At 33.6% G+C, this 24,848-nt stretch overlaps 1 protein-coding gene and 1 long non-coding RNA gene across 4 annotated transcripts in view; one reads left to right on the top strand and one right to left on the bottom strand.

The window, feature by feature from the left end:
• The window catches only part of LOC127736627 (uncharacterized), a 52,280-nt gene extending 29,786 nt beyond the window's left edge, over nt 1-22,494 (top strand). For 2 of the 3 annotated variants that reach the window (XM_052247188.1, XM_052247187.1), the window contains 9 exons: nt 4,222-4,260; nt 5,986-6,261; nt 6,943-7,017; nt 9,643-9,720; nt 13,204-13,437; nt 14,442-15,089; nt 15,984-16,019; nt 17,256-17,375; nt 21,997-22,494. In XM_052247188.1, coding sequence (XP_052103148.1) covers nt 4,222-4,260; nt 5,986-6,261; nt 6,943-7,017; nt 9,643-9,720; nt 13,204-13,437; nt 14,442-15,089; nt 15,984-16,019; nt 17,256-17,375; nt 21,997-22,436 — 1,946 coding nt within the window. In that variant the 3' untranslated portion in view covers nt 22,437-22,494. The remainder of the gene's footprint in view (nt 1-4,221; nt 4,261-5,985; nt 6,262-6,942; nt 7,018-9,642; nt 9,721-13,203; nt 13,438-14,441; nt 15,090-15,983; nt 16,020-17,255; nt 17,376-21,996) is intronic. The other variant, XM_052247189.1, reaches the window with a different exon arrangement.
• Nucleotides 22,495-22,615: 121 nt separating this feature from the next.
• On the bottom strand, nt 22,616-24,402 carry LOC127736628 (uncharacterized). The gene is made up of 3 exons (XR_007999086.1): nt 24,184-24,402; nt 22,795-23,642; nt 22,616-22,754 (listed from the first exon to the last, which is right to left on the bottom strand). It is a non-coding gene; the product is annotated as an uncharacterized LOC127736628 (long non-coding RNA).
• Between the last annotated feature and the right edge of the window lie 446 nt (nt 24,403-24,848).

Here is a 24,848-nt window from a genome sequence, read left to right as displayed (position 1 = left end):
CTGTTTAAAGAAATCACATTTCCTGGGTTTCAATTTTAGCCCATACTCCCGGAAACGTTCAAAAACTGACCTCAAATTCTGTAAATGGTCTTCAAATGTCTTTCCCATTACTAGAATATCGTCCATAGGCGAGTACAACATTCCATGTTAAACCTCGGAGAACGAGATTCATTACTCGTGAATATGTCCCAGGGGCGTTGCAAAGGCCAAAACTCATTCGGACAAAGTGGAATAATCCATATTTAGTGATGAAGGCGGTCTTTTCCTTGTCTGAGTCCTTCAAATTCATCTGATAATATGCACTATAAGCGTCCAATTTTGAAAACCATTCGTTTTCCGCCAAAGTGTCCAAACATTCGTCTATCAAGGGAAGCGGATATACATCTTTTTTCGTCACTGAATTCAACTTCCGGTAATCAATGCACCAGCGCAAGGTGCCATCGCGCTTGCGCACAAGTACTGGGGCAGATGCCCATTCTGATATAGATGGTTCTATTATACCTGCATCTAACATTTTCTTTAAATGGTTTTCTTCTTTGTGTGCAAAACACATGGGTGTTTGTCTTATTCTTTGTTTGATAGGGCGCGCATCACCTGTATCAATCTCGTGTTCAATGTGGTTAAATGTTCCTAAGTCAAAATCAACTAGTGCCAAAACATCAGCAAATTCATGAAGTAAATTTGCAACTTTGGACTTTTGGTCTTCAGCAAGTGTACTGGATTTATCTAATATGTTCTGCAACTGTTCCGGTAGTTTATTGTTATCGCTGGCTGTTCCAGTTGTTGCTACTGACGGGGCGTGCCCCATTGAAGGTGTTACCTTGATTTTGCTGGCTAAATGGTTGGACTGCTGGCTGGAATTCATTTTGTGTAGGAAACTGTTTTGCCTGTTGTTGTTTTTGAAGGTGCTGTTTGAGGTCTCCATTTTCCTGCTTATGAAATGCTTCCATAGCAGTCATCTTTTCTAGCAATGTTTCCATTTGTTTAAACAATTCGGACTTTGTATCTGTCTTACTAATGGCGTGAACAGCTAGGTCGCTATCATAATCATAACTTGGTTCATCCTGATTTGGTGTTGGGTCACGTCTACCGGTTGGTTTACCAAATATAGCTGTGTGGTTATGTTGGAACCATTTTATCTGATCAATTGCTGCTTCAACAGATGTTGGTCTGGCTGTGGCTCCATGTTGACCAGCTTCTTTATCTGAGCATCCCTGGCATATTTTCCAGATAGCTTGTGTATACATATAACTGTCGGGAAGATTTCTAAAGGCTTTACAGGCTAACGAGAGAACTCGGTCTGCCCAATCCTCCAATTTCTCATTTGTATTTTGTCGTGCACTCATGACTGAATTTGCAAAGTCTCTGGTAAATCTTGAAAATTAAACATTTTCTCTAATTTGTGAATTAAAACAAAATAATCCACACCTTGGTCCCTGTCAATTAAATTTGCATATAGTAATCACCTGCTTTACCATGTAAACACCAACAAAGTTGGTCTTTTCGTTCCGTGGTAGTCCACGATAAACGATCAGCATACCTTTGAAACTTGGTGTCAAAAGTTTTCCAACTTGATGATCCATCATACTTCAGTCCTTTTGGTATTTCTAGGTTCTTTGATTTTGGTTTAGCTGGATGCATTAATTGTGGTGACTCCTCATAACTCAAAAATGGTCTTGGAGAATACATATTTCTGTTTATTGTAGAAGAATATGTTGGATTTGGTGTTCTCAAGGAATATACTGGTTTCCTAAATATTTCTGGTGAAGGTATTCTGCGACGGATTTCAGGTGAAGGTATTCTGCGTCGGATTTCTGGTGAAGGTATTCTGCGACGGATTATAGTTGATGGTGTATGCGATTCTAACCGTTGATTACGTCTTGGGACTGGAACTGGCCTTTCTGATTTAGGTTTGTGCTCATCGGGCCCTTGCTGCCATACCAATTGTGATGTCTGCTGTTGTGTATTTTGGTTACGTGAATAATCACGTTTTTCAATGTCTTGCTCAACATTTAATCTGGTACGTGGTTTAATGTACCCTAATTCATCGGTTCGTTGAATGTTGTCTGGCTTAAACTGTCGATCACTTGAAAAATCTTGAACTTTATCCTGGTCATCATACTTGGTTTGTAGTAATGGTTTTCTTTCATCAGGTCTTGACAATTTTGTTGAATACTGGTGGTCCCCATGCTGCAAAGTGTAATTTAATGGCTTGCTTATCGCTGAACTGGGACGTGATAACTGACGTTTGACTTCCTCAGGCTCAGGTTTAAGCAAACATTCATCAGAAGGTGTGTCAGAATCTGAAAAGTCATTGTTTTCTGCTTCTCGTCTTGCATATTCCGAATGAAATCCAGATGTCTTAACTTCACCATAATCAACATAGTCCTATAAATCAAAACTTGACTGAGTCCGTGATTTGCATTCTTGTTGCTGTGTAACTGGTGAAAAATCTATTAAATCAGCAAGTCGAAGTCTTGGTATTTCAGAAAGATGCTCAAGCTGAATATTACCATATGTCTCTCTCAAAGAGATAATATTGTCAGCTGTGACATTTCCAACACCAGGTAACAACAATAATTCTTAAATAAGTACAGCTATTAATCTTTGTACGTTCCTTCTGAAAAGCTAAGTCTGCGATTATGTTATGATAACAAAAATACAATTCAATAAAACCACTGGTTGCTGAACCAGACAAAAAAATTAATGTGAATGTGCTATGTGGCTTACCACAGAAAAAAAAACCGGCTAATTTTCTCTGAAAATGGCTAATTCTTCTAATTTGCTCTGATAACGGCTATTTGACTAATTTCCACGCAAAAAGGCTAATTTTAGCAAAACGTGAAACAATTATCGAAAGTAAATTTTGTAAACAATGTAATAAACGCAAGCTTTTTATGCTTATATTATTTCCGTGTTCAAACACTTCATAATATACCAAATATAGCAATATTAACTTCGCAATTTCACTTCTGTGTCTCGATTAAATCGTCCTTTTTAACACAGGAAACCCTGCTCGCCAAGCGCCAGTTATGTGATTTCCGAGTATTATCACCCAATACTAATTCTAATAATACAATGCAAAGTCTCTATAGATACTAACTGACCAAATATCCTCTGATATGTCTCTGGTAAAGTGTTATTCGTTGCGTCCTTATTCCCGCCAATACGCCAACTCTCGTTACCTGGTAGCTATCCTGAGTTGGGTAGTTTACAATGGATCATACCCAACTACCGTACTGTCTACATAGTAATTTCACGTCCATTATACCATATCACACAACACCGTATAACGAATTTTTAGATTCATCGCTGATATGTTTCTCAGGATTAACAAATCAGGCCTTCATGAAATTTCATATCAAGCTGCATGTGAGCATGCTAACGTGTGTGATTCATTTTGAGATTCATCGTCCAAAATGTTCCTGTTTATCAAATACTTGTGTTTTCTTTTACCTAATGGCAATGTGCGAATTTTCGTCGCATTTTCCCATGAACTACACACCAAGGCCTTCTGAAATTTGGAATCTAGCTTCATGTGACCATGCTATACCTTGTGACTGTTTAACATCAACCACTCATCAACTTCCTGTTTACAAAATACTTATAGTTGGTGTATCAGTAGTGAACAATAGGTCTTAGTTTTACTTGTTTTAAAACTGCAAACTGTTAGACTTACTAAAGCAGTGACATGTACTACCCTTCCGATACACATCTTAGCATGATTAATGTTGCTCAAACTTCCCTTTTGTATTGTTTTGTGGGTTGTTCGTGCAAAACATAAAAAAATATAACAAAGTAAACAAAACAAAACAAAAACAAAAATGACAAAAAAAATACAATTAACCTTTGACGCACTTCTCGATACAAAATATAAAACCTTATTAAGAGAGTATTTTCCAGAATTTTTGTTTAGAACAATTTAGTTTCATGCATATGGTACTTAATCTCCTACTTGAATTCGCATTGCTATACGAGTTGATGTGTTTCCTTCGGTTTTAGTTTGTTACCCGGATTTCTTTTTCCTTAATCGAATCGACTATTGAACAGCGGTTTACTACTGTTGCCTTAATTCAGCAAAAGATACAAGGGCTATCGATCCATAAAGATCATTAGTAATAACAGTCTACGTCATTTGGTCTCGGACGGAGAGTTATCGCATTGGCAATCATACCATATTTCATATTTGTATAAGTATTTTATAGTATCAATGATTTACAGGTACATCTCATCAAAGACAAACAAGCACACGAACCGAAGGTAAGTGGGTAGAACTTACATACCGAAAAACATGTTAATACGCCTTTATTAAACTCCTAAATATATAGTTATCGAGGATAATAACACATTACAGCGCATAACACAGTAAGCACAATTGTCATTTTGAGGTTAAAGCACTAGAACATGTCTCTGAGATGTCTTTTGTGGTTGTCTCTTCTGTCGGTGTCTTAATTCGACTCACCAATGTCTAGGCATCTGTTGGTAATGTTGTTCCAAAGATTAGCAACTCTTTGGTAGTTGAATTCATTGGAGTCTTGTGTTGATACCATCATCAGAGCATTGTACTTTGTCTTGCTTTGCAGATCGCTTCATGATTACCGCTAAATGTCCAGCATTTATAACAAATCATGATTTTGATAAAAAATAATCAACGATCTTCCGTCTTTATTGAAACTACTGTTTAGCAATGTCATCTTAGGACGATTCAACGTCAGCAAATTGGCAAGTTCAGATTTCGTTCACAGTTTTTACAATTACTTTTTTTATCAACTAATATTGACATCATTAAGATAACAATGTCTAATCATCACTTAAGGAAATTGATTATAGATTGATAACGTTTCTTTACCCGGATGGAGGAAAATACAACAGTTATATATTTTGGATTTTTCGGATTTTATTTACTTCATAATTATACCGCAATGTTCAATTAACATTTTTGTTGTTTCAGAAATATATAAATCTGTTTAAACATGATTAGTATAGTCATTATATGGCCTAAATAATAAAGTTCTTCATTTCAAAATTATGTTATGTCTACAGATATATGAATAGGGTAATATATAATTTGGTCACTTCAGTTGAGAAAAGTGAGTTGAGCTGTCACTATGGCGTTCTATATGTGTTGAAATTGACGTTTTTGAAAAAAAATCATTGTGCACAAAACTCTCGGTAAGATTAGTTATGAGAGACAACGCCTTACCTAAAAAGATACTTTGCCCTTTAAAACATTTTTACATAAGATATCAAGTTGTAAAATATCGTTTTTGGGGTAAGCCGTGTCTCATATTTAATATTAATGACTAGATCTCAAAATGGTGCTATTTTGGTAAATTCTGACAATTTGCAAGAAATAATAAGCTATAAAGCAAATACCTGTGACACTGTAAATTCAAAAAATAATAAACTTACATCTAAAGGTTAATGTCTTGTGAACATCTAAATTTAAATAGATTGATGATACTTTTTTATTTTGAATTCAAAGGTCCAAAAAGTTGCCTAATCATATCTCCTTTTTTAAAAGAAACGATCAGGACTAAGGAAGAAATACAGTGAATAAACCTCTTAGAAACAAAGGAATGTAAACTGCATTTGTTTAGTCAAATTTAACCATTTATTAGATCTAAACTATCACTGGTGAACTATCAACCAAAAGTAGTAATATCCTTCTATAAACAGTGCTTCAGTATCGGCATGATTTGAACTATATATTTTAAAACTGTTAAAGTGAGCTAAAACTTTCTAGCGTTTTCATATTTATGGCTTTTTAAACTTTGTAAGCTTCTACGTCATTTGGTCTCTGGTGTAGAATTTTCTCATGGCAATTATACAACATCTTCTTACATTTTTAATGTTGTGTTTGTAGTCTTGAAGTACTTGGTGAAATTGTTGTTTGAACTGAAGTAGTACTTTAGAAAGTATTACTGATTATCTCTATTCGTTTTATGTTTTGTCTATTAACACTCATATTTTTTTTTCTTTCAGATGAAGATGACAAAATCCACAGGTTTTTTCTTGAGTTGACTGCATCATGTGGTTTAAAATGGACTACATTTCTTGCAGAACTTGGATACAACCCTAAAGAGCTTTTTCATTTGTCAGTAGAAAAAATGGACAACCATTTTCGCCATTATTTGGCATTTTGGCTTGAAACGGTCACAAGTTTAGGGCAAAACCCAATTACATACTTATACAATGCACTATCCCTGGAACGACACCATGAACTTGTAGATAAATTCAAAGATCAGTTTAATATAAAATGTGAGTTAGATTATTTTTTTTACTTCGAAGTTTAAACTGTCCATGATATTTGCTTCGATATGATTAAGAGGACATATTTGGTAATCACTCGCTTGACGTCTACCAATAAATCTACAAGAAGACACGTGAAATATAAATATAATGGGGTACAATGCTATTATCAATTGAAAAACAACCCGCAAACATGAAAAAGCAGAAACGATGCATAGAGATCAACACGAGGTCATCTTTTAATATACATTGACTATGGGGGAAGTCTATATATAGGGTCATTAATGTAAATATAGCGACTGTCGAAAATTTATATATTGCTTATCATATGGCGAATATGTACATGAATCATTTCTGGTTTTTAATCTTCCTTATGTAAATTTTGTTTAATTCGTGCTTTTTCACGTTCCACAGATATACTTTTATGTAAATTCATGAAAGCGCTTTGATTAAATTAAACAGGTATGTTTGCTTTTATTCATTTGAGAATGCCTATCAAACTTTCGGTTCTGAGCTTTCCTGCGTTTAATCTATAATTTTGCCTCTCGGAGTATCTATGATCAATATTTATGTGAATCGCTTGCGGTACAGTCACACATAAAGTATGATATTGATGTTATAATTTCTATATCATGTATATAATGTATACGTTTTTCATATTCAAATGCAAAATTTACATATCGTTTTTAGATTCTCCATGTTCACCACCTCGTCATGAGTTTGTTTTACTTAAAGAAAACCTTTTGAAGATTCCTAGTCAAAAAGGTGACTTTACATTTATAGCATTAAATTTATTTAAGTTGAAGGTGAAACCGGAAATAGATTTGTAATGCGTTATTTTCGTTTTTAACACTTATGACAACAACAAGTTATCTACTAGTATTACTTTTCACATATAATAACGCCATTTATTATATACTTAGTAGTAAATACAAGTATATTGTATGTGTAATATCGATATTAGTCACGGTTGCAAAGCCTTTATCAAACCCCTAATCTGTATGACGCCACGTAATCGATATCAGTCACGGTTACAAGGGCTTTATCAAACCCCTTATATATGCTTTACGTCATGTCACGTGAAAAAACATCTAAATCAGTTGTACTTGAGGTACATGTATATAATAAAGTGTATATGATATGGCCTTTTCTATATCACACTCTTTATCAACCCTCAACCAATATAATCCCTCGAGCAGAGCTCTTGGGATTATATTGGTGTCTCGGGTTGATACAGGTGTGATATTGAAGAAGCCATATGATATTCTCCATCTTCATCATACCTAATATTGATTGACATTAAAAACAAATCTTTAAATCATCTGTACAATTTTATATGTTAGTAGATGTAAGAAGATGTGGTATGAATACCAATGAGACAACTCTCCATCCAAGTCAAAATTTATAAAAGTAAAGCATTACAGGTCACAGTACGGTCTTCAACACGGAGCCTTGGCTCACACCGAACAGTAAGCTATAAAGGGCCCTCAAATTTACTAGTGTAAAACCATTCAAACGGGAAAACCAACGATCTAATCTATATAAAAAACGAGAAACGAGAAACACTTATGAACCACATCAACAAACGACAACTACTGAACATCAGATTCCTGACTTAGGACAGGTGGAAACAAATGCAGCGGTTTAAATGTTTTAATTGTACCAAACCTTCACCCTTTTTCTGAAACAATAGTGTAACATCACAACATAGAAAGACACACTATAAAATATCAACTGAAATAGCTTAACTCAATCAAAGGACATATTAACACCATTGAACATACACTGAACAAATAAATTTGACCTATGATACAATGTAAATACAAAATAAATAAACTAAGGGAAGAATAATAAAAGTAACATGTTATATCGGTATGAAATGTTAAACAATTAAAGAAAAACAATCTGCTCGAACAAAAATATCAGCCGTTTGCAATTACTTTAAACACAGGTAAATGAAAATAATTTTGTTGTTAGGTATACGTATACAGTTCCAATAGAGAAAGGAAATATTTTTACAAAATAAATAATTTTGATGTTCATAGTACGAAATGAAAGTTTATAGTAATACCAAACACTTATAAAAGCTGGTATATAGACCAGATATAACCCTGAATAACATTAAATAACAAAAAAGCAATACAATTAGTATCAACAGGTCAAATAAACAAGAAAGTACGATTTGAGAGTACTCGCAGTTACTGACAGCCAGTTAAAAGCCAAAACAATTAATAATAAAAAATCATGCTTCAGAGACTAAAATCAACTAAAACACATCCCAGGGATTTAGTATTTTAACGTCATGGACAGTCAAAGAAGACATGACTAGTGCAATGCCAAAAATAAATGTATCGACAGACAGTAGGATAGTTAGGAGTTTAACCTCTTTATAGATCAAAACGAACGTGGGTGTGTCTTTATACATCCCGTTTGAAAAGAATACAAATTTAGTTATGTTTAATTTGCTGATGACAAAATCGATATTAGTGCCAATGTAAACTATATTCAAAGATCTAATTACAACATTGGTAAGATAACCTTTACTAATAAGTTTGTTTTAAGGTTCGATGAGTTTACACGGATCACATAGTGATTTCCGCGCTTTAAGTACAATATTACCGTAAAATTTAGGATGTGAAATACAGTTTTTAATCAGTTTTCTACAAGTACAGCCAAATTTACTAATCAAATCTTTGTATCTATGAAAGAACTTAGCAAAAGTTTTACGTAATTTATGGTAACGAAATCCCTGATTTAATAATTTACCAGTGATGCATTGATTACGTTCGTTAAAATCTATGACATCACTACACACACGGGCATAACGAACGAGTTGGGATATATAAACACCGTATGATGGAGCCAAAGGAACATCGCCGTCTAAAAAAGGAAAATTAACAATAGGGAATGAAAAATCGTCTCTTTTGTCGTCAATTTTCGTATGGAGTTTTCCTTTAGAGATTGAAATGTCCAAATCCAGAAAAGGACAACTACTGCTGTTTATGTGAGATTTAGTTAAAGTAAGTTCTATTGGGTAAATTTCGGTAGTATATTTAGAGAACTCTGGATTATTTAACGAAAAAATATCATCTAGATAACAGAAGGTGTTGTTGAATGTATCAAACAAATGTAACAATGACATGTCTTTACTGAGTTTGGTCATAAACTGAGATTCATAGCAATACAGGAATAAATCTGCTATTAAAGGGGCGCAGTTAGTGCCCATAGAAATACCTACTACTTGTCGATACACTTTATCGCCGAATTAGGTTTGAATTTTAGAGCTTCACACAAGATAATTTCGTTTCTTTGATTTGCACTATAAGCAGCATAAACTTTAAATTTTAAAATCAAATGCTTTCTAGTAAACAAAGTTTCATTATTTTATAGGAGGAACAATAACTTCTTTGAACAGAAAGGAAGAAATTATGCATGTTGAAAAAGAAATTTGGAGTAATTTAACTGATAGTAAGTAATATATTATGATGACTCACAAGATATCTTAAACCACAATAATAATAATGTGCATGATAGTAATGTCTTCTTTCTTTTATAGGTCTGTGTAAATTTATTAGCTCACATGGCCAACAGGGCCACGTAAGATTTTCTCATCACTTGACGTCTGTCGTCTGTCGTCGTCCTTTAATGTACAAAACTAATAGATAGAAAAGAAAAAGAAAGAAGATCTCCAAATAAGTCAAATGGTCGTAAATGACAGACTACTTTCAGCTAACCTTGCCTTAAAGGTCATGTAAGCTTTTGCCATCTCTTTGCGTCCGTTGATCGTCGTCCGTCCGTCGTTCTGTGCAAACATTTTTTCCAATATTATATATTAACCTATAAAACCACTAGGTATCTAGCATACAGTTTGGTTTTTTTTATTCTTGTCCATTAGGAAACATGACCGCCATGGCTTTGCAGGGGGTATAATGCAGATTTTTGCTTGTATTTCGAAGACTAAAGCAGTTAAAGCAAGACTCCTGGTATCTATGATGAGTTTATAACTGACATGGGTTAAAATTATAAGCATGTTAAGATTTATCTGCCGCAAATTTTTTAGACCAATCGGACAACCATATTTGGTGTTATTATACCCCACGCAACGAGTTACGGAGGGTATAATGTTTTTGACCCGTCCGTCTGTCCGTCCGTCTGTCCGTCCGTCTGTCCGTCCGTCAGTCCATCAGTCCTGTTTCTTGTCATCGCAACTCCTCTCAAACCACACAACAGAATTTAACGAAACCTTTTTAGATAATAAGGACATACTATGTAGTTGTTCATATCGAAAGGAAATTACGATTTAATTTTTTTTCTAGGAGTTACGCCCCTTTGAACTTATTTACTTTAATGTACTACTGCAACAGTTTGTCATCTCAACTCCTCTGAAACCACACAACAAAATTTCATAAAACTTTGTAGATAATAAGGACATACTACGTAGATGTGCATATCGACAGGAAATTACGATTCAATTTTTGTTCCAGGAGTTACGCCCCTTTGAACTTATTTGCCCAATATACTACTGCAACCTTTTGTCATCGCAACTCCTCTCAAACCACACAATAGAATTTCATGAAACCTTTTCAGATAATAAGGACATACTACGTAGATGTACATATCGACAGGAAATTACGATTTTTTTTTTTTTTCTAGGAGTTACGCCCCTTTGAACTTATTTGCTTCAATATACCTCTGCAACAGTTTGTCATCGCAACTTCTCTGAAACCACACAACAGAATTTCATGAAACATTGTAGATAATAAGTACATACTAGGTAAATGTGCATATCGACAGGAAATTGTGATTCAATTTTTTTTCTAGGAGTTACGCCCCTTTGAACTTATTTACTTTAATGTACTACTGCAACAGTTTGTCATCTCAACTCCTCTGAAACCACACAACAAAATTTCATGAAACTTTGTAGATAATAAGGAAATACTACGTAGATGTGCATATCGACAGGAAATTACGATTCAATTTTTTTTCCAGGAGTTACGCCCCTTTGAACTTATTTGCCCCTATATACTACTGCAACCTTTTGTCATCGCAACTCCTCTCAAACCACACAATAGAATTTCATGAAACCTTTTCAGATAATAAGGACATACTACGTAGATGTACATATCGACAGGAAATTACGATTTAATTTTTTTTCTAGGAGTTACGCCCCTTTGAACTTATTTGCTTCAATATACCTCTGCAACAGTTTGTCATCGCAACTCCTCTGAACCCACACAACAGAATTTCATGAAACTTTGTAGATAATAAGGACATACTATGTAGATGTGCATATCGACAGGAAATTATGATTCAATTTTTTTTCTTTTACAATTTTTTTTTCTTACAGTTATTTTATTTCTCCAGTGACAATGTTGGGACGTGGGGTATGTGAGCACGCTCACTAAGGTTCTTTAATTGCCCCTGTAATAATAAATTTACGATTTTTTTCTGTTTTTGGTTTTTATCTTGAACACTTTTATAGATAAAGAGAAAACAGCAAACATGTTCAGCAAGTTAAGTTCTACAAGTAAGTCAAACTGCCCGAAATTGTAAATTGATCTGTTATAGAAGTTGTTGCTTTGAAAGACATTTTTATTAAATTTTCATTTTTTTGTTGTTGAAACAATGATAGATAGAGAGAAACCTTAATTTGCAAATGTTCAGCAAAGTAAGATCTACGAATAACTTAATATGTCCAAATCGTTAATTGATCTTTTATAGGAGTTATTGCCCTTGAAAGACTATTTTTACCAAAAATTAAAATTTTTGCAGAAACTATGATATATACAAGATGTTCTATTTAAGTCAGACCTACAAATTAGTCAGCATGACAGAAATTGTCATCCGACCTCTCTTATAGAATTTATTGGCCATGACAGACGATTTTTACCATTTGTTTTTTTTTTTTTTTTTTTTTTTGCAAAAACTATGATAGATACTGTAACAGATAAACTGTTAATGGCAAAAATGTTAAGAAAAGTAAGGCCTACAATTAGGTCAACGTGCCCGAAATGATCAATCTACTTCTTATAGGAGTTATTGCCCTTGAAAGACAATTTTTACCATTTGTTTGTTTTCTTTTAGACAAATATGATAAACTGAGAGAAACTGTTATATCTACAAATAAGTCGACATTCAATGACAATTTTTGGCTTATTTTGATCTGTCTGTTGTATACAAGATCTTTATAAATGCCATTAAATACGATTTATAACTGATTGCAGTAAAGGTGAACCAAATATCAGAATACCGGAAGTATAATGTTGCAAGGTGAGAGATAAAGGTTCTCGGGAGTCTCTTGTTGTTAGAGTTATTGCCCCAATACTGACGTTTTTTACCAATATTTTGCATTTTTATCCAATATCTTAACTTAAATAGATAGATAGAATCTTTACATAGCAAAAATGATCAGCAAGTCAAGATGTACAAGTAAGTCTACGGGCGAAATCGTCAGTTATCTCCTTATTGGAATAATTGCTCTATAATGGCAATGTTTACCAATTTTAAGAATCAATCTTGAAACACTAGTAATTAAACTTTAGACTATTAGATTAACTAGAAAATAACTAGTATATTTAATTGCTAATATAATGAAACAGATATTCTAAATAATGATTTTGTTGCTTTACTGGTCTTTCTTGTCTAGTTATTAGTTTTTTCTAGTTAATCTAATAGTCTAAAGTTTAATTACTAGTGTTTCCAGATTGATTCTATCTAGGCAGCCTAGTACATTTACCTTCTCCAAAGTAAGTTTTAGTAGAACTTCTAGTGATAACACATAGGATATAAATTTACCAGTATACCTTGTATATAATACTGGTTTCTTTGGGAGGAGGTATTTTTGATACCCAGAAGCATACACAACACCGTAGAAGTGTATAACGACTAATCACACATAATTTGTCATTGCCTGGCATTTTGTATTTTGAAAGCATATATTTATATTTTTAGACGAATTAGAGCAAATCAAGGCATATTTACATAATACTAAGAAAGAAAAGTTTGGCAAAAGGGTACTTCAAGAGATAAAAACCAGTCTTGACTTATTTCGAAAGCTCCATGAAACATGTTTGGTAAATGAGGACAGCTTCGAATTTTTAATAAAAATTCTCAAATTTGTGGGCCGGAATGATCTTATACAGAAAATAATGGCATTGGAAACACCATATTGTCGATTTGAAAAAGGTAGAGTATATATATATAATTTCGCTCAAACCGGTGCTAGGGGCCGTCTGAAACTTGCAGTGAGGTTAAAGCTTCTTCTCCGTGTTGAAAGTCTCACTGAGACCTTTAGATGAAGAACAGCAATAAAAGCGCTGTTCCTTTCCTTTTTGTGTTGTTTGCTGTGCATGTACTGATTTTATGTCATGGTTGGTTTGTTATTTCATAAAATATTTGTATGGCATGTTCTGTTACTCTTTTGTCCTGATTTGTTTGGGGCAAAAACATCAATTTGTTCTAGTCCTAGATATATATGAAATATTTGGTACTGAGCGCAAACAAACAACCATCAGTCAATTAAAATCATCCTTTTTTTTCAGTCTTAAATTTCACATTTCTGTTTTGAATCTAGATTTCGAAAATTTACAAATTTTGTTCTGTTGTTAGAACAGTTTATTCTTCCATCATTATGACAAGACGGTCATAAACTTACTGTCGGAAATACAAAGTTTGTGTATATTTTAACGTAGTTTCACTTAAAAGAACTAATTAAAGACATACACATTTTCCCAACTGATATTTGAAGAATAAACATAATTTTACCGAACCATTAGTTATTTTCTTTGCAATTTATTGTGGTTTTTTGTCATATGTATCTAAATTACATCCTTTTTGTACAAATTATCTGAACACGCAATTTGTTGAAATTTGTTTAAAAATTTCAGTCATTTTACCAAATGACTAGGTATTTTTAGTCATTGAATATAATGCCTAACAAGGATATGCATTTTAGAAAATGCCTGTAACATATCTCTCTCATTTTTGGATTAAATATATAAATATCGTTATACATAGTGTGATTAGTATGATTACTGTGATTTGTAAATCAACAGTTCTTAAAAGATAAAGCCACATCTATTAATTATATAGTTTACATGATCTAACAGTACATTTGAAAGGGTTCTTAATCTCTTTTTCCCAAATACAAGGCAAATATGTTTATTGTACTTCTATATTTCGTTTTATAGATACAGCTAATGTTAAAACAAACCCGTCATCGTGTTATAATTCTTACTCTGATAAAAAAAATACGATGAACCAACAATTTAAACAAGAATGTAAACATGAGGAGAGCTTTGTTTCAAAGTTTGTTCATTCAACTAAAATAATTGAACATAGTATTTCTGCTAAGACCAAGGAATTATGGCAAACTGATTGTGAAGCAAAGGAACTGACAACCAAGTATGAATCATGTCGTCAGAAGATTCAAAAATGTGTAGAAGAACGCATGCAAGTTGAAGCTCAGATAAAAAAGTTGCAATCACATGCAAATGCTTTACAATCTACAGAAACTTCTTTAGGAAGCGATTTAAGTTCACTAGAATCAGATAGAAAAGCAGTAAAGAAATTACATCAGAAGCAGACGTCTGAATTAGATCTGTTTAAAGATACGTTGGAAAAAGAAAACCAATTATACGAAGAAGAATTGGAACAACACAGGAAACAAACATTGGAAAAAGAAAACAAATTACAATTACAACAGAAAAAAAACGAATTGGAACACAGGAAACAAACGTTGGAAAAAGAAAACAACAAAATACAATTACAACAGAAAGAAGAATTAGAAAAGAATCGGATGTGGCCAGAAAAACAAATTCCGAGATATTCCCCTGTCGGTATGTGTATCTTTATTCCGTATTATAAACGAATGTGTTGATGAAAAGTCTTCTTTAGAACCTTTTTGTATTATTATTATTGATGTTACTTATTACCGAAAACGTTTGCCATTGTTGCTAAAATAGTCCGGCCAAAAAGATCATCTAACATGCAATTCATTTTCCACATCTGATGAAATAGTCGAAAATTCCGGAACATTGGTATTCTAGTCTGTCAATTGTAAACAATAAACGAACACGTTAGGAATTTGAGACTGGTTTTAAACATGTTGAAATACTGTGAATGTGTTGTTTTCTTTGGATAGAATCATCAAAGTTTATAGAATGTTCTCAGTTAGTTATACCTCTGTCAGAATGCTATTTAAAAAATATCTAAATTTCCAACAGATCACTGATTATTGTTTGTCGGTTAAATTTTAAATTAATACCTTTATAGTTCCAATTGTATACCATGTAATCAAATTTGTTTTTGATTGTTCATGTTTTGCTTAAAAGGAAAAAGTCGGAATCAATGTCACCACGCAAACTGATTAAACGTTTTTTTATGCATCCATCAATACGATTAAAATGGTAAATACAAATATTAGAAGGATAGTATAGTTCAATTGACTTTTAAGACATTTTATAAAATAAATTATCACACTTAGAGGAATGGGTAATCGGAAATTTAAAACAGAAAATAACAGAAAACTAGTAAACAGTACAAAATAAAAAAAAACAAAACAAAAATGGGAAAGGAATCGTCTGGAAAGAAAAGAATATTAAAAACTACAGATGTCTAACCAAAACGTTACCTCCAACAAAATCTAACGATATTTCAGGGTCATCTTGACATACTAGAAATACATATTTACACGAACTGTTTATGTAGTTTATTTTTCATTAATTTTACAGAAAACGATGGCCCCTTTGAGAATGAGGACAAACCAGGTAAGTTATCACAATAATGACATTTAAATATAAATTACTTGATCAGTGCATACAAATGCAGAATGGTCTATTCTGAAAGATTTTGAATAATGACCTTGTAATCAAAGTTGTGAGATTTACATTGACAGAAGTTGAATTGATAAATTGGTCTATTTGGAAGAATCTAATTTAGATGTTTCTAATTGAATAGATTGAATGATTATATAAGCTTTATTTAAAAGAATGTGGCGAACTTGTTACTGTCGGTGTTTTTTCGAATGTAACTTAGATGTTTTCTAATTAGATAAAGAATGATTATATCAGCTTAATTAAAAAGAAATGTGGCGAACTTGTTAATGTCGGGGTCTTTTATGGTTTACTTTACAGTATGAGATTGGCTTATTGTTGTAGATGGGAGTCTCACGGTGGCCGAGTGGTCTAAGTTGTTCGACAACTGTATCACTAGCCTGTCAACACTGAGGTTGTGAGTTCGATCCCGGTGCATTCGACTGCAATCTTAATTGACTAGAATTGTGAGTTTCCCTACCGATGGTCGGTGGTTTTCTCCAAGCACTTCGACTTTCTCCACCAATAAAAGCTGACCGCCACGAAATAACCAATACCCCCAAGGATGACTAGGAAATAGAATTATGGTCACGTATGTTCTTCTTCCGACCGTCAGTAAACCCTCGCCGAAGTGGGGCGTCCGTTTGACTGTGTGAGATGTACAAGTACGCAGTCACGTCCTGTCAGAATGGGGACGTTTAAGCCGATGCCTCGTGAAGAGAGAGTGTCACGCTCTCTGCCATTAAGAGCCCTTGCAACATCTCTTGGAGGGGTCCGTAGGTGACCTGTTGCAAGGCAAAATTTCTGTCCCTATCCGTTTTACCCTCATTTTCCAGTGGCAGTCAAATTTTCTGCGACCTTCATACTGAACGGCATCTATAAAGGACCTACTTTATTGTTAATTTGTTCTCGTCCTGAACATGCATGAAATATTTGTCACTGGACGTTAAGCAACCAGCAATCAATCAATCGAACTAGCCAATAGCGCTGAAATTGGCGTTATACAACAATCAATCAATCAATCATTGTTGTACGCTGTAAAGTGACCTATAGTACGGTTGCCTATAATTGCCTTCATCCATGTCATTTGATCTCTGATGGATAGTTGGCTCATTGGAAATCGAACCACATCTCCCTTTTTTTATAAAAAGACTTAGTGTGTAATATCGTTTCTTAATTCTTTATATTCAGCCAAAACACTGAGCAGATATGAATCCCACATATCTAGAGACGGAAACGCACAACAAGAAGAAGAAGGTGCGCAAATAATTCCTCAATGTGCTTCCTCTAAAGAGGCTAGAGCTAGACCTCGTAAGTACAGTCTAACACATACAGTTAAGAAAGTGTTACGAATAAAACAATTATAACGTAACATCTATATGTTTCGGAGTTTAGTGTGACGTCCATTTTCTCTGAACTAGTACACTTTTTTGTTTAGGGGCCAGCTGAAGCCCGCCTCCGGGTGCGGGATTTTCCCGCTGTGTTGAAGACCCATTGGTGGCCTTGGGCTGTTTTCCGCTCTTTGGTCGGGTTGTTGTCTCTTTGACACATTCCCCGTTTCCATTCTCAATTTTAACATAGGAATAAAATCAAAATGTAAACTGATGTACAGGATTTAAACAAATACAAATGTATCATGTTTTTTTAATAAGAATAGCCTTATACTTAACACCACTTCTTCGTCTCTCTCATGCTAAAACTCAGAAATAAAGAAACGACAATAGAGAATGATAGCTTTCAATAGTACACAGATGCCCCACTCGCACTATCATTTTCTATGTTCAGTGGACCGTGAAATTGGGGTCAAAACTCTTAATTTGGCATTACAATTAGAAAGATCATATCATAGGGAACATGGGTACTAAGTTTCAAGTTGATTGGACTTCAACTTCATCAAAAACTACCTTGACCAAAAAATTTAACCTGAAGCGGGACAGACGGACGGACGAACGGATAGAAGAAAAAACGGACACACAGACCGAAAAACATAATGCCCTTTACTATCGTAGGTGGGGCTTAAAAAAGGTTTGAATAACACAACTGGATCGTAAAGTTGGTCTAGTTCAACGTATTTCTTATTCAATTATTAGAAATCAGTTTTCACAATATTCATTGCTTAATTTAATAGGACCTGATGTTGTTCCTGGATCTTTTGTTTCCATTGTTATTTTGTGCAATGTGTTTTCATGCTCTCACTTGGTCGTTAAATTGTCTTTATTTCTTTGATATGATTTTTATAGCTTTCTTATTATACTCTTATCGTAATTATGTCCTCCCTTCGATGAAGGAAGACATCGTGTTTTACTAGATGTTCTGTTTCTTACTTCTTTTTAACTCATATGGTTGACTAGGGTACAGAAATATAGATTTTTCTAAAATTTACCCATTCCGGCACCCAATCATTTGCTATAGAAAGTCAACCATTCGGCTCCGGGGATATATACAATTGCAGCCAATTCTGGTCAGAATCGGGAGATTAAATCTGATGCCTCGTGTGGGCCGACTTCCTCGTAATTTGCATATCTAAGGTGTTCGTAAGTGACTCGGAAAGGCAAAGTTTCTGCTCCGATAAAACATACCTTTATTTTTCGATAGCAGTCCAAATTTCCCGCCCTTCATATCGGTCGCCGAAACTTGCAGAACATACTATTTTATGAATGTAAATTTCTTCTCGTCTTGAAATTGCATGAACTAATTGCCACTGGACGTTCAGCAAGCAACAATAGAACAATATTCTTCTGGTTCTTGTTCTCATACATCTTTGTTCGAAACAAACATTTTTTTATCTTTTAATATTGATCATAATATTCGGCAATGAGGTGTAAAACCATAAGCCGTTGTGTAGCATAACATCATGACCTTTATCTGACCTTTACAATTGACCTCAAGGTAAAGATATAATTGATATTTGGGACATTTAGCATCCGGAACATACTTGTTATCTTTTGACACAGCTTTTTGATATTTTGCACATAAGTGCAGCAGTTCAATACGATATGTCGCATATCATGTAAGACTACATCTGATCAAATGTTCTTCCTTGCTATGAAAAGACCTTTCCATTAATACACCTAAAGGTTTGTGTCTTTGGGTCATGCCGTCCGGTTTTATATTTAATTATCAAATATCTCACAAATGGTTCAGATCCCCACCACTGAACCATGTATATTATTAATCGCCAAGAGAAGACCTTTCTAGTTCGCCATAGGTTTTGTCACCAGCAGACTTGCCCCAACCATTCATCTCATTAGTTGTGTTAATCATATATAACAAAAACTGTTCGTTTCTCTTTCCTAAGGCATATATATTCTTAATTGTCATAACAATACCTTTCAAAAACAGGTTTTGATCCTTGAGGTCATCTCCTGCTTTCTTATGTCGTAAATTGTTTAATATATCACAAACCTTTCCTACCCCCACCCCCAAACCATACTTATTATGATCTGTCACCATAAATTTAGGCAACAGATGTTTATCGATGTTCGATTTTCAAAAATCTATTTAGAAGCCAAAACAAGGTAACACAAATAAATTGAGGAAATGGTGATGGTGACGTAAAACCTATGTTATGGCGATGTCAGTTATTCATCCTAATAACTCAGTTGTTGTCGTTCCTTATTAAGAAACATCCGACCTGTAAATGAAGTCGTATAGTGTGAGCGTAACATATAAATTGAGATATTTAAACGCCATACGATGGAACAGAAGGTATGCTACAGCTATAACATGGGAAGTTGACAATTGGAAAGTTGGAATCATCACGTTAGTCATAGATTGTAGAGTCGTCCATCTATATAAATAATCAGGAAAAGATCTATTTGAGGCAGAATTTCTAGTCGGGTAGTATCCCTAATCTAAAGTTCAATGGGATATCGTATAAGTGGTGCACTCATTCATTGAAATGTGGATTGTTTAGTGACAGGACATTATCATGTATTTGAAAGTAAAACTTAAGGAACTTTTTCAAATGATTTTTCTATTTTTTAGAAGGTTTTGTATGAATTCTGTGTCATATGATTACAAAACAAGCCGGCCAGTATTGGTGCACAATGAGTACCATTCGAATACAAACTGGCTGTTGAAATATCAATCCACTAATTCAAAACATTGTTAGGATATTATCGGTGTATTTGCTTATGGAATCAGTGCAGTTCTTCCTAAAGAAAGATTTTAATGACCTAAACTAAGAAATTTGTACATAGATCAACGACTCCCATTTTTGTATAAAAAAACATCTGTATAAAGACATGATGTCAGATGTGTTTGATCTTTAAATTGAGCATGGGTAGTAGGCGTGTAAATCGTATGAAAATCTAAAATGTTAATATTGCTGCAAAATTGTAAAGATTGGGATTAAATATTTTGGAGTAGATTTTTTGAATTTTTAAGAAAGCCACAACTGGTTTACACCGCTGGTTGAATATATACCTTTTCACGATATTTTTGAAGGCCTTCTTTTACTGTAAAAGGAATGGTTGTCGAACATGTTGACGTCACGTATATATCGTTCTTTATTTAATGAATTTTGAAGACCTTTCTAATAGAGATTTTGTCATATTCCATAAGTATTCTTATTTGCGATGGCAAAGAATAAATAAAATATATCGATCTATTCTACTGTTATTTGAGTGTTAAGTGCTTTTTCTGGCAATAATTTATATTGCCTGTTCTTTTGTTCTTTTTGTTAGTCCACTGGTTGAGAAAAGAAGAGGGAGGAGTGAAATCACAAAAACTACTTCAACCAAGCCCCATATGCATGTGTCAGTCATAAGTCAGTTACCGTTTTACATCAGATCTTCATGTAATATATGGATAATTTGGTCTTTATTGAAGATTTTTTTTATTTCTATGTATTTTGATCACAACTTTTAAAGACTCGGGACGATTTGGATCATGACAAATCGTATGGGCATCAGTATTTTAATGAAAAACTGTATGTTCCCCTCTTAATGTTTTTTCGGGATTTTATTTTCAGGCTTGCTGTCTCGGTGACTTGTACCTCGCGTCTACTTTTATTCTTACATGTTAGCCTTAAATGTAGAAAATTAATCAGTTTACGCACGGTTTTTTGATAGATGTATACATGATATATAATTGTTTTGATATCTAACCTTCTGAAATATTCAACATGGATTCCCATATCTTATACCGAAAACAAATTAGTAGTCAAAAAGAGTCGAAAGTTATCAAGGGGACATTCAAAGCTCATAATTCGAAGAGAAACTGACAACGTCGTTACAAAAAACAAACAAGTCTATAAAACACAACATAGAACACTTAAGACTGAGGAAAACGAAATCCACCAAAACCCAGGGGTGATTTTAGGTATTCCGGTAGATTTCTCAAGATGTAAAATCAGATGCATTAGTCATATCACAGGTTATGTTAGAGAGATTGATTAATAACGGCTTGATGACGTTTTGTTTGGCATGAAAATAGTTTATTTTGAAAAATAAAAAGGTAATTAGGCCGTTAGTTTTCTAGTTTGAATTGTTTTACATGTCATTCCGGGGCCTTTTATAGCTGACTATGCGGTATGGGCTTTGCTAATTGTTGAAGGCCGTACGGTGACCTATAGTTGTTAATTTATGTGTCATTTGGTCTCTTGTGAAGAGTTGTCTCATTGGCAATCATACCACATCTTCTTTTTTATATAACATCTGCCAAAATATTAGACAGTTTGTGAAATACTATTTTATGTTATAAAATGATTTCATTTAGAAATTAAGAAATAAAACATGCAGCTTTGCTTTAAGTATTATAGTTTAAAACAGGTCTCAATCGAATAGAATTTTATATAAAAAAAAGCATTATGATAGCATGGTTCTAAGTACCCATCTTGAAATGGCTTGATAATAACTGTTTCGATATTTTAATGAACTAATGAAGCAAACATTATAAAACATGCAAATTATTCCACCAATTATTTCAGTTCCACATGAGGTATCTGTTGAACCTATGATACTCATAATGGCGGCTGAAGAGAATAACAACGATTTAGAATCATTCAAGGCTGACGTTTTACTAGCAGTGCCACAAAGTGTTACAAGGAGCAACATACATGAGATAGTAATTGAAAGCAACATCACTAATGTATTTCTTAATAGAACTGACAATCAAATACAGAAGGCAGTCCTACTATTTATTCTGGTGTCTGAAGGTTTTGCAAAACGTTGCTGGCCTGATATCTCCAAAATGAAAAAACTCACTGATGCATTATATGATCAACAACCATTAGTTGTCCCTGTAATAATTAAAGCTACTGTCAAACCTCCAATGGGATTAAATTCAGCTCACTCTCTTTGCTTTTATAGACGTGACCTCTATTATAAGGAAGCACTTTCAAAGCTTCTTGGACAGTTTAAGGAATAGTTTACTTTCTCTGCTTGTATCATACTGTATTGTTTTTCAATTGTTTCCCCGTTTCATTTATTTATAAAAATAATTGAACTTACCTTTTTCCGGCAATCAATTATATATGCCACTCAAAGGGTATTTTTGTTCAATTTTTACAAGTGAAGCCACAGAAGGCAACATCATAGCGGCAAATATTAACATAGAATGCAGCCAATAATGCATTGAGTGAGTTCCTATGGCAAATTACAATTTCCAAATCAAGAGAACTTTAAGAAATTACAAAAGACGAATCAAGAGAACGTCTATAAAAAATTGGGACAAACTACTGTCAACCTGGGAACAGTATATCTAATATATATGTTCCTGTGTCAACCAACCTATTTTCGCGAATACTTTATTTCGACATCGCAACGATTTTTTTTTCTCGCGATTTTCAAGTTTTCTTGATATATTTATATTAGGGAATACTCATAATCACGACGACTTATATTTGCGTTATTTTTCCACTCACAAAAAAACATTAGTGCAACGATTGTACGATAACATTTGCTACCTTGAATTGTATACGTTTCAGTGTAAAATATGCATATGCACGGAAGAAAACTTATGAAAATAGACAAAATGCGAACAAATTTGTAAATTATAATATAGTGTGTTAGTAATGGTATCTTAACTTGAATTATTAAATGCAAATTTCTGCTATAAGTCATTTTAGTGAAGTACAGATATTTCATTTTGTGACTTAACGAATATGGACATGATTAATAAATGTATTTGCCTTTAATGTCATAATCTCATTAAGTTCTGCTATTTGAACTCCACAATAAATATCTGTTCGCAACTGTGCCACTTTCCATATGATTGCATTTTATCAAAGGTCACACAAATATGAAAATACCTACTGTTATAAATAACTTAATATCAATAGATGAATGGTGTATGCCAAATACAAAGTCATATTTCTCCAAAAAGTGTTAATGTAGTTTCCAAAATCCATAATTTTGTAACGAATAGAGATATTAACATAAAATTTTGAAAGAGAGTTTCTGTTATGATCTTGTTAAGATATACGAAGTTTTGAAATATTTGCTTTAACACACAAGTAGATAACTTTTTCCGGATAAGACCCTTTTGAAATTCTGTCATTTTTCATTCAATGAATCACTAGGAGGTTTTGATGTCTGTATCCTTGAGCGGCTGTCTCATTGCCATACATTCGACCTCTCATTTGCATTTCCGTCGTCATCTGTGAAACAGATATTCCATAACGATCAACCAACACGTGATGGCGTCCGTAACTTTTGGTTCAATAACCTCCTTGTTAACCCCCTTATCAAGGAAATCATCATAGGAAATGCAAGCTCTGGAATATCGTATCAACTAGGAGATATATGCTCATTATGCAGGAGAGGCTGGAATGTTGCTTCATATAAATGAAAAGTTCATAATTGGAAAGTTGAAATCATCTCTTTTATCGTAAAGTACTAGTATTCTTCTCAACCGACCCTCGTTGTCAATTTCGAGATGATAGTCAAAAAATGAGGCAGACATAACTGTATCTGTCAATAAAATTTTGAAAGAGAGTTTCTGTTATGATCTTGTTAATATATATGAAGTTTTGAAATATTCGCTTTAACACACAAGTAGATAACTTTTTCCGGATAAGACCCTTTTGAAATTCTGTCATTTTTCATTCAATGAATCACTAGGAGATTTTGATGACTGTGTCCTTGAGCGGCTGTCTCATTGCCATACATTCGACCTCTCATTTGCAAAAGAATATGTTGTAAATAACTATTTGAAAGTTGTATTCAATTAAATGGCACATAATGATATAATATACATGTGATAATGATGTATTGTAAAAATAAATTGAAATAAAAAATGTCAATGCATAGTACATGTAATTTTTTCCGTTTAATTCAAAATGTATGTATAAGCCACTACTAAGCTGGACAATTGTATGCAAAGTACAGGAGCTCCTTTCTTTGTTTTTGTTTGAATTTGGTTTGAATGTCACCATAACAAGTGATAAACTACATGTGTTATTCTTTTGATATGTGATCTTTGATAGAGTATGTTTAATTTATTTACAACTTTTTCACAACTGAAGGAGATTTAGAGCTTGATATATCGTGAAAGCACATTTTTATTTTTGAAGCTTGTTGGTTGAACTTTCCACCATTTTCTACATAAAGAAATGCCTGTACCAAGTCAGGAATATGACAGTTGTTTTCCTTTCGTTTGATGTGTTTGAGCTTTTCATTTTTCCATTTGATAAGGGACTTTCCGTTTTGAATTTCCTTTGGAGTTTGGTATTTTTGTTATTTTACTTTTTAGTTGTCGTTTCAACGTTTGTTTCGTTAGGTGCTCTCTAATTGATTTAAAATCCGCATATCCATTTATTCATATCATGTTATCTGATTA

Source organism: Mytilus californianus, unplaced genomic scaffold (assembly GCF_021869535.1).
Source record: "Mytilus californianus isolate M0D057914Y unplaced genomic scaffold, xbMytCali1.0.p SCAF_34, whole genome shotgun sequence".
NCBI lineage: Eukaryota > Metazoa > Mollusca > Bivalvia > Mytilida > Mytilidae > Mytilus > Mytilus californianus.
This window is presented reverse-complemented; position numbering and strand designations above follow the sequence as displayed.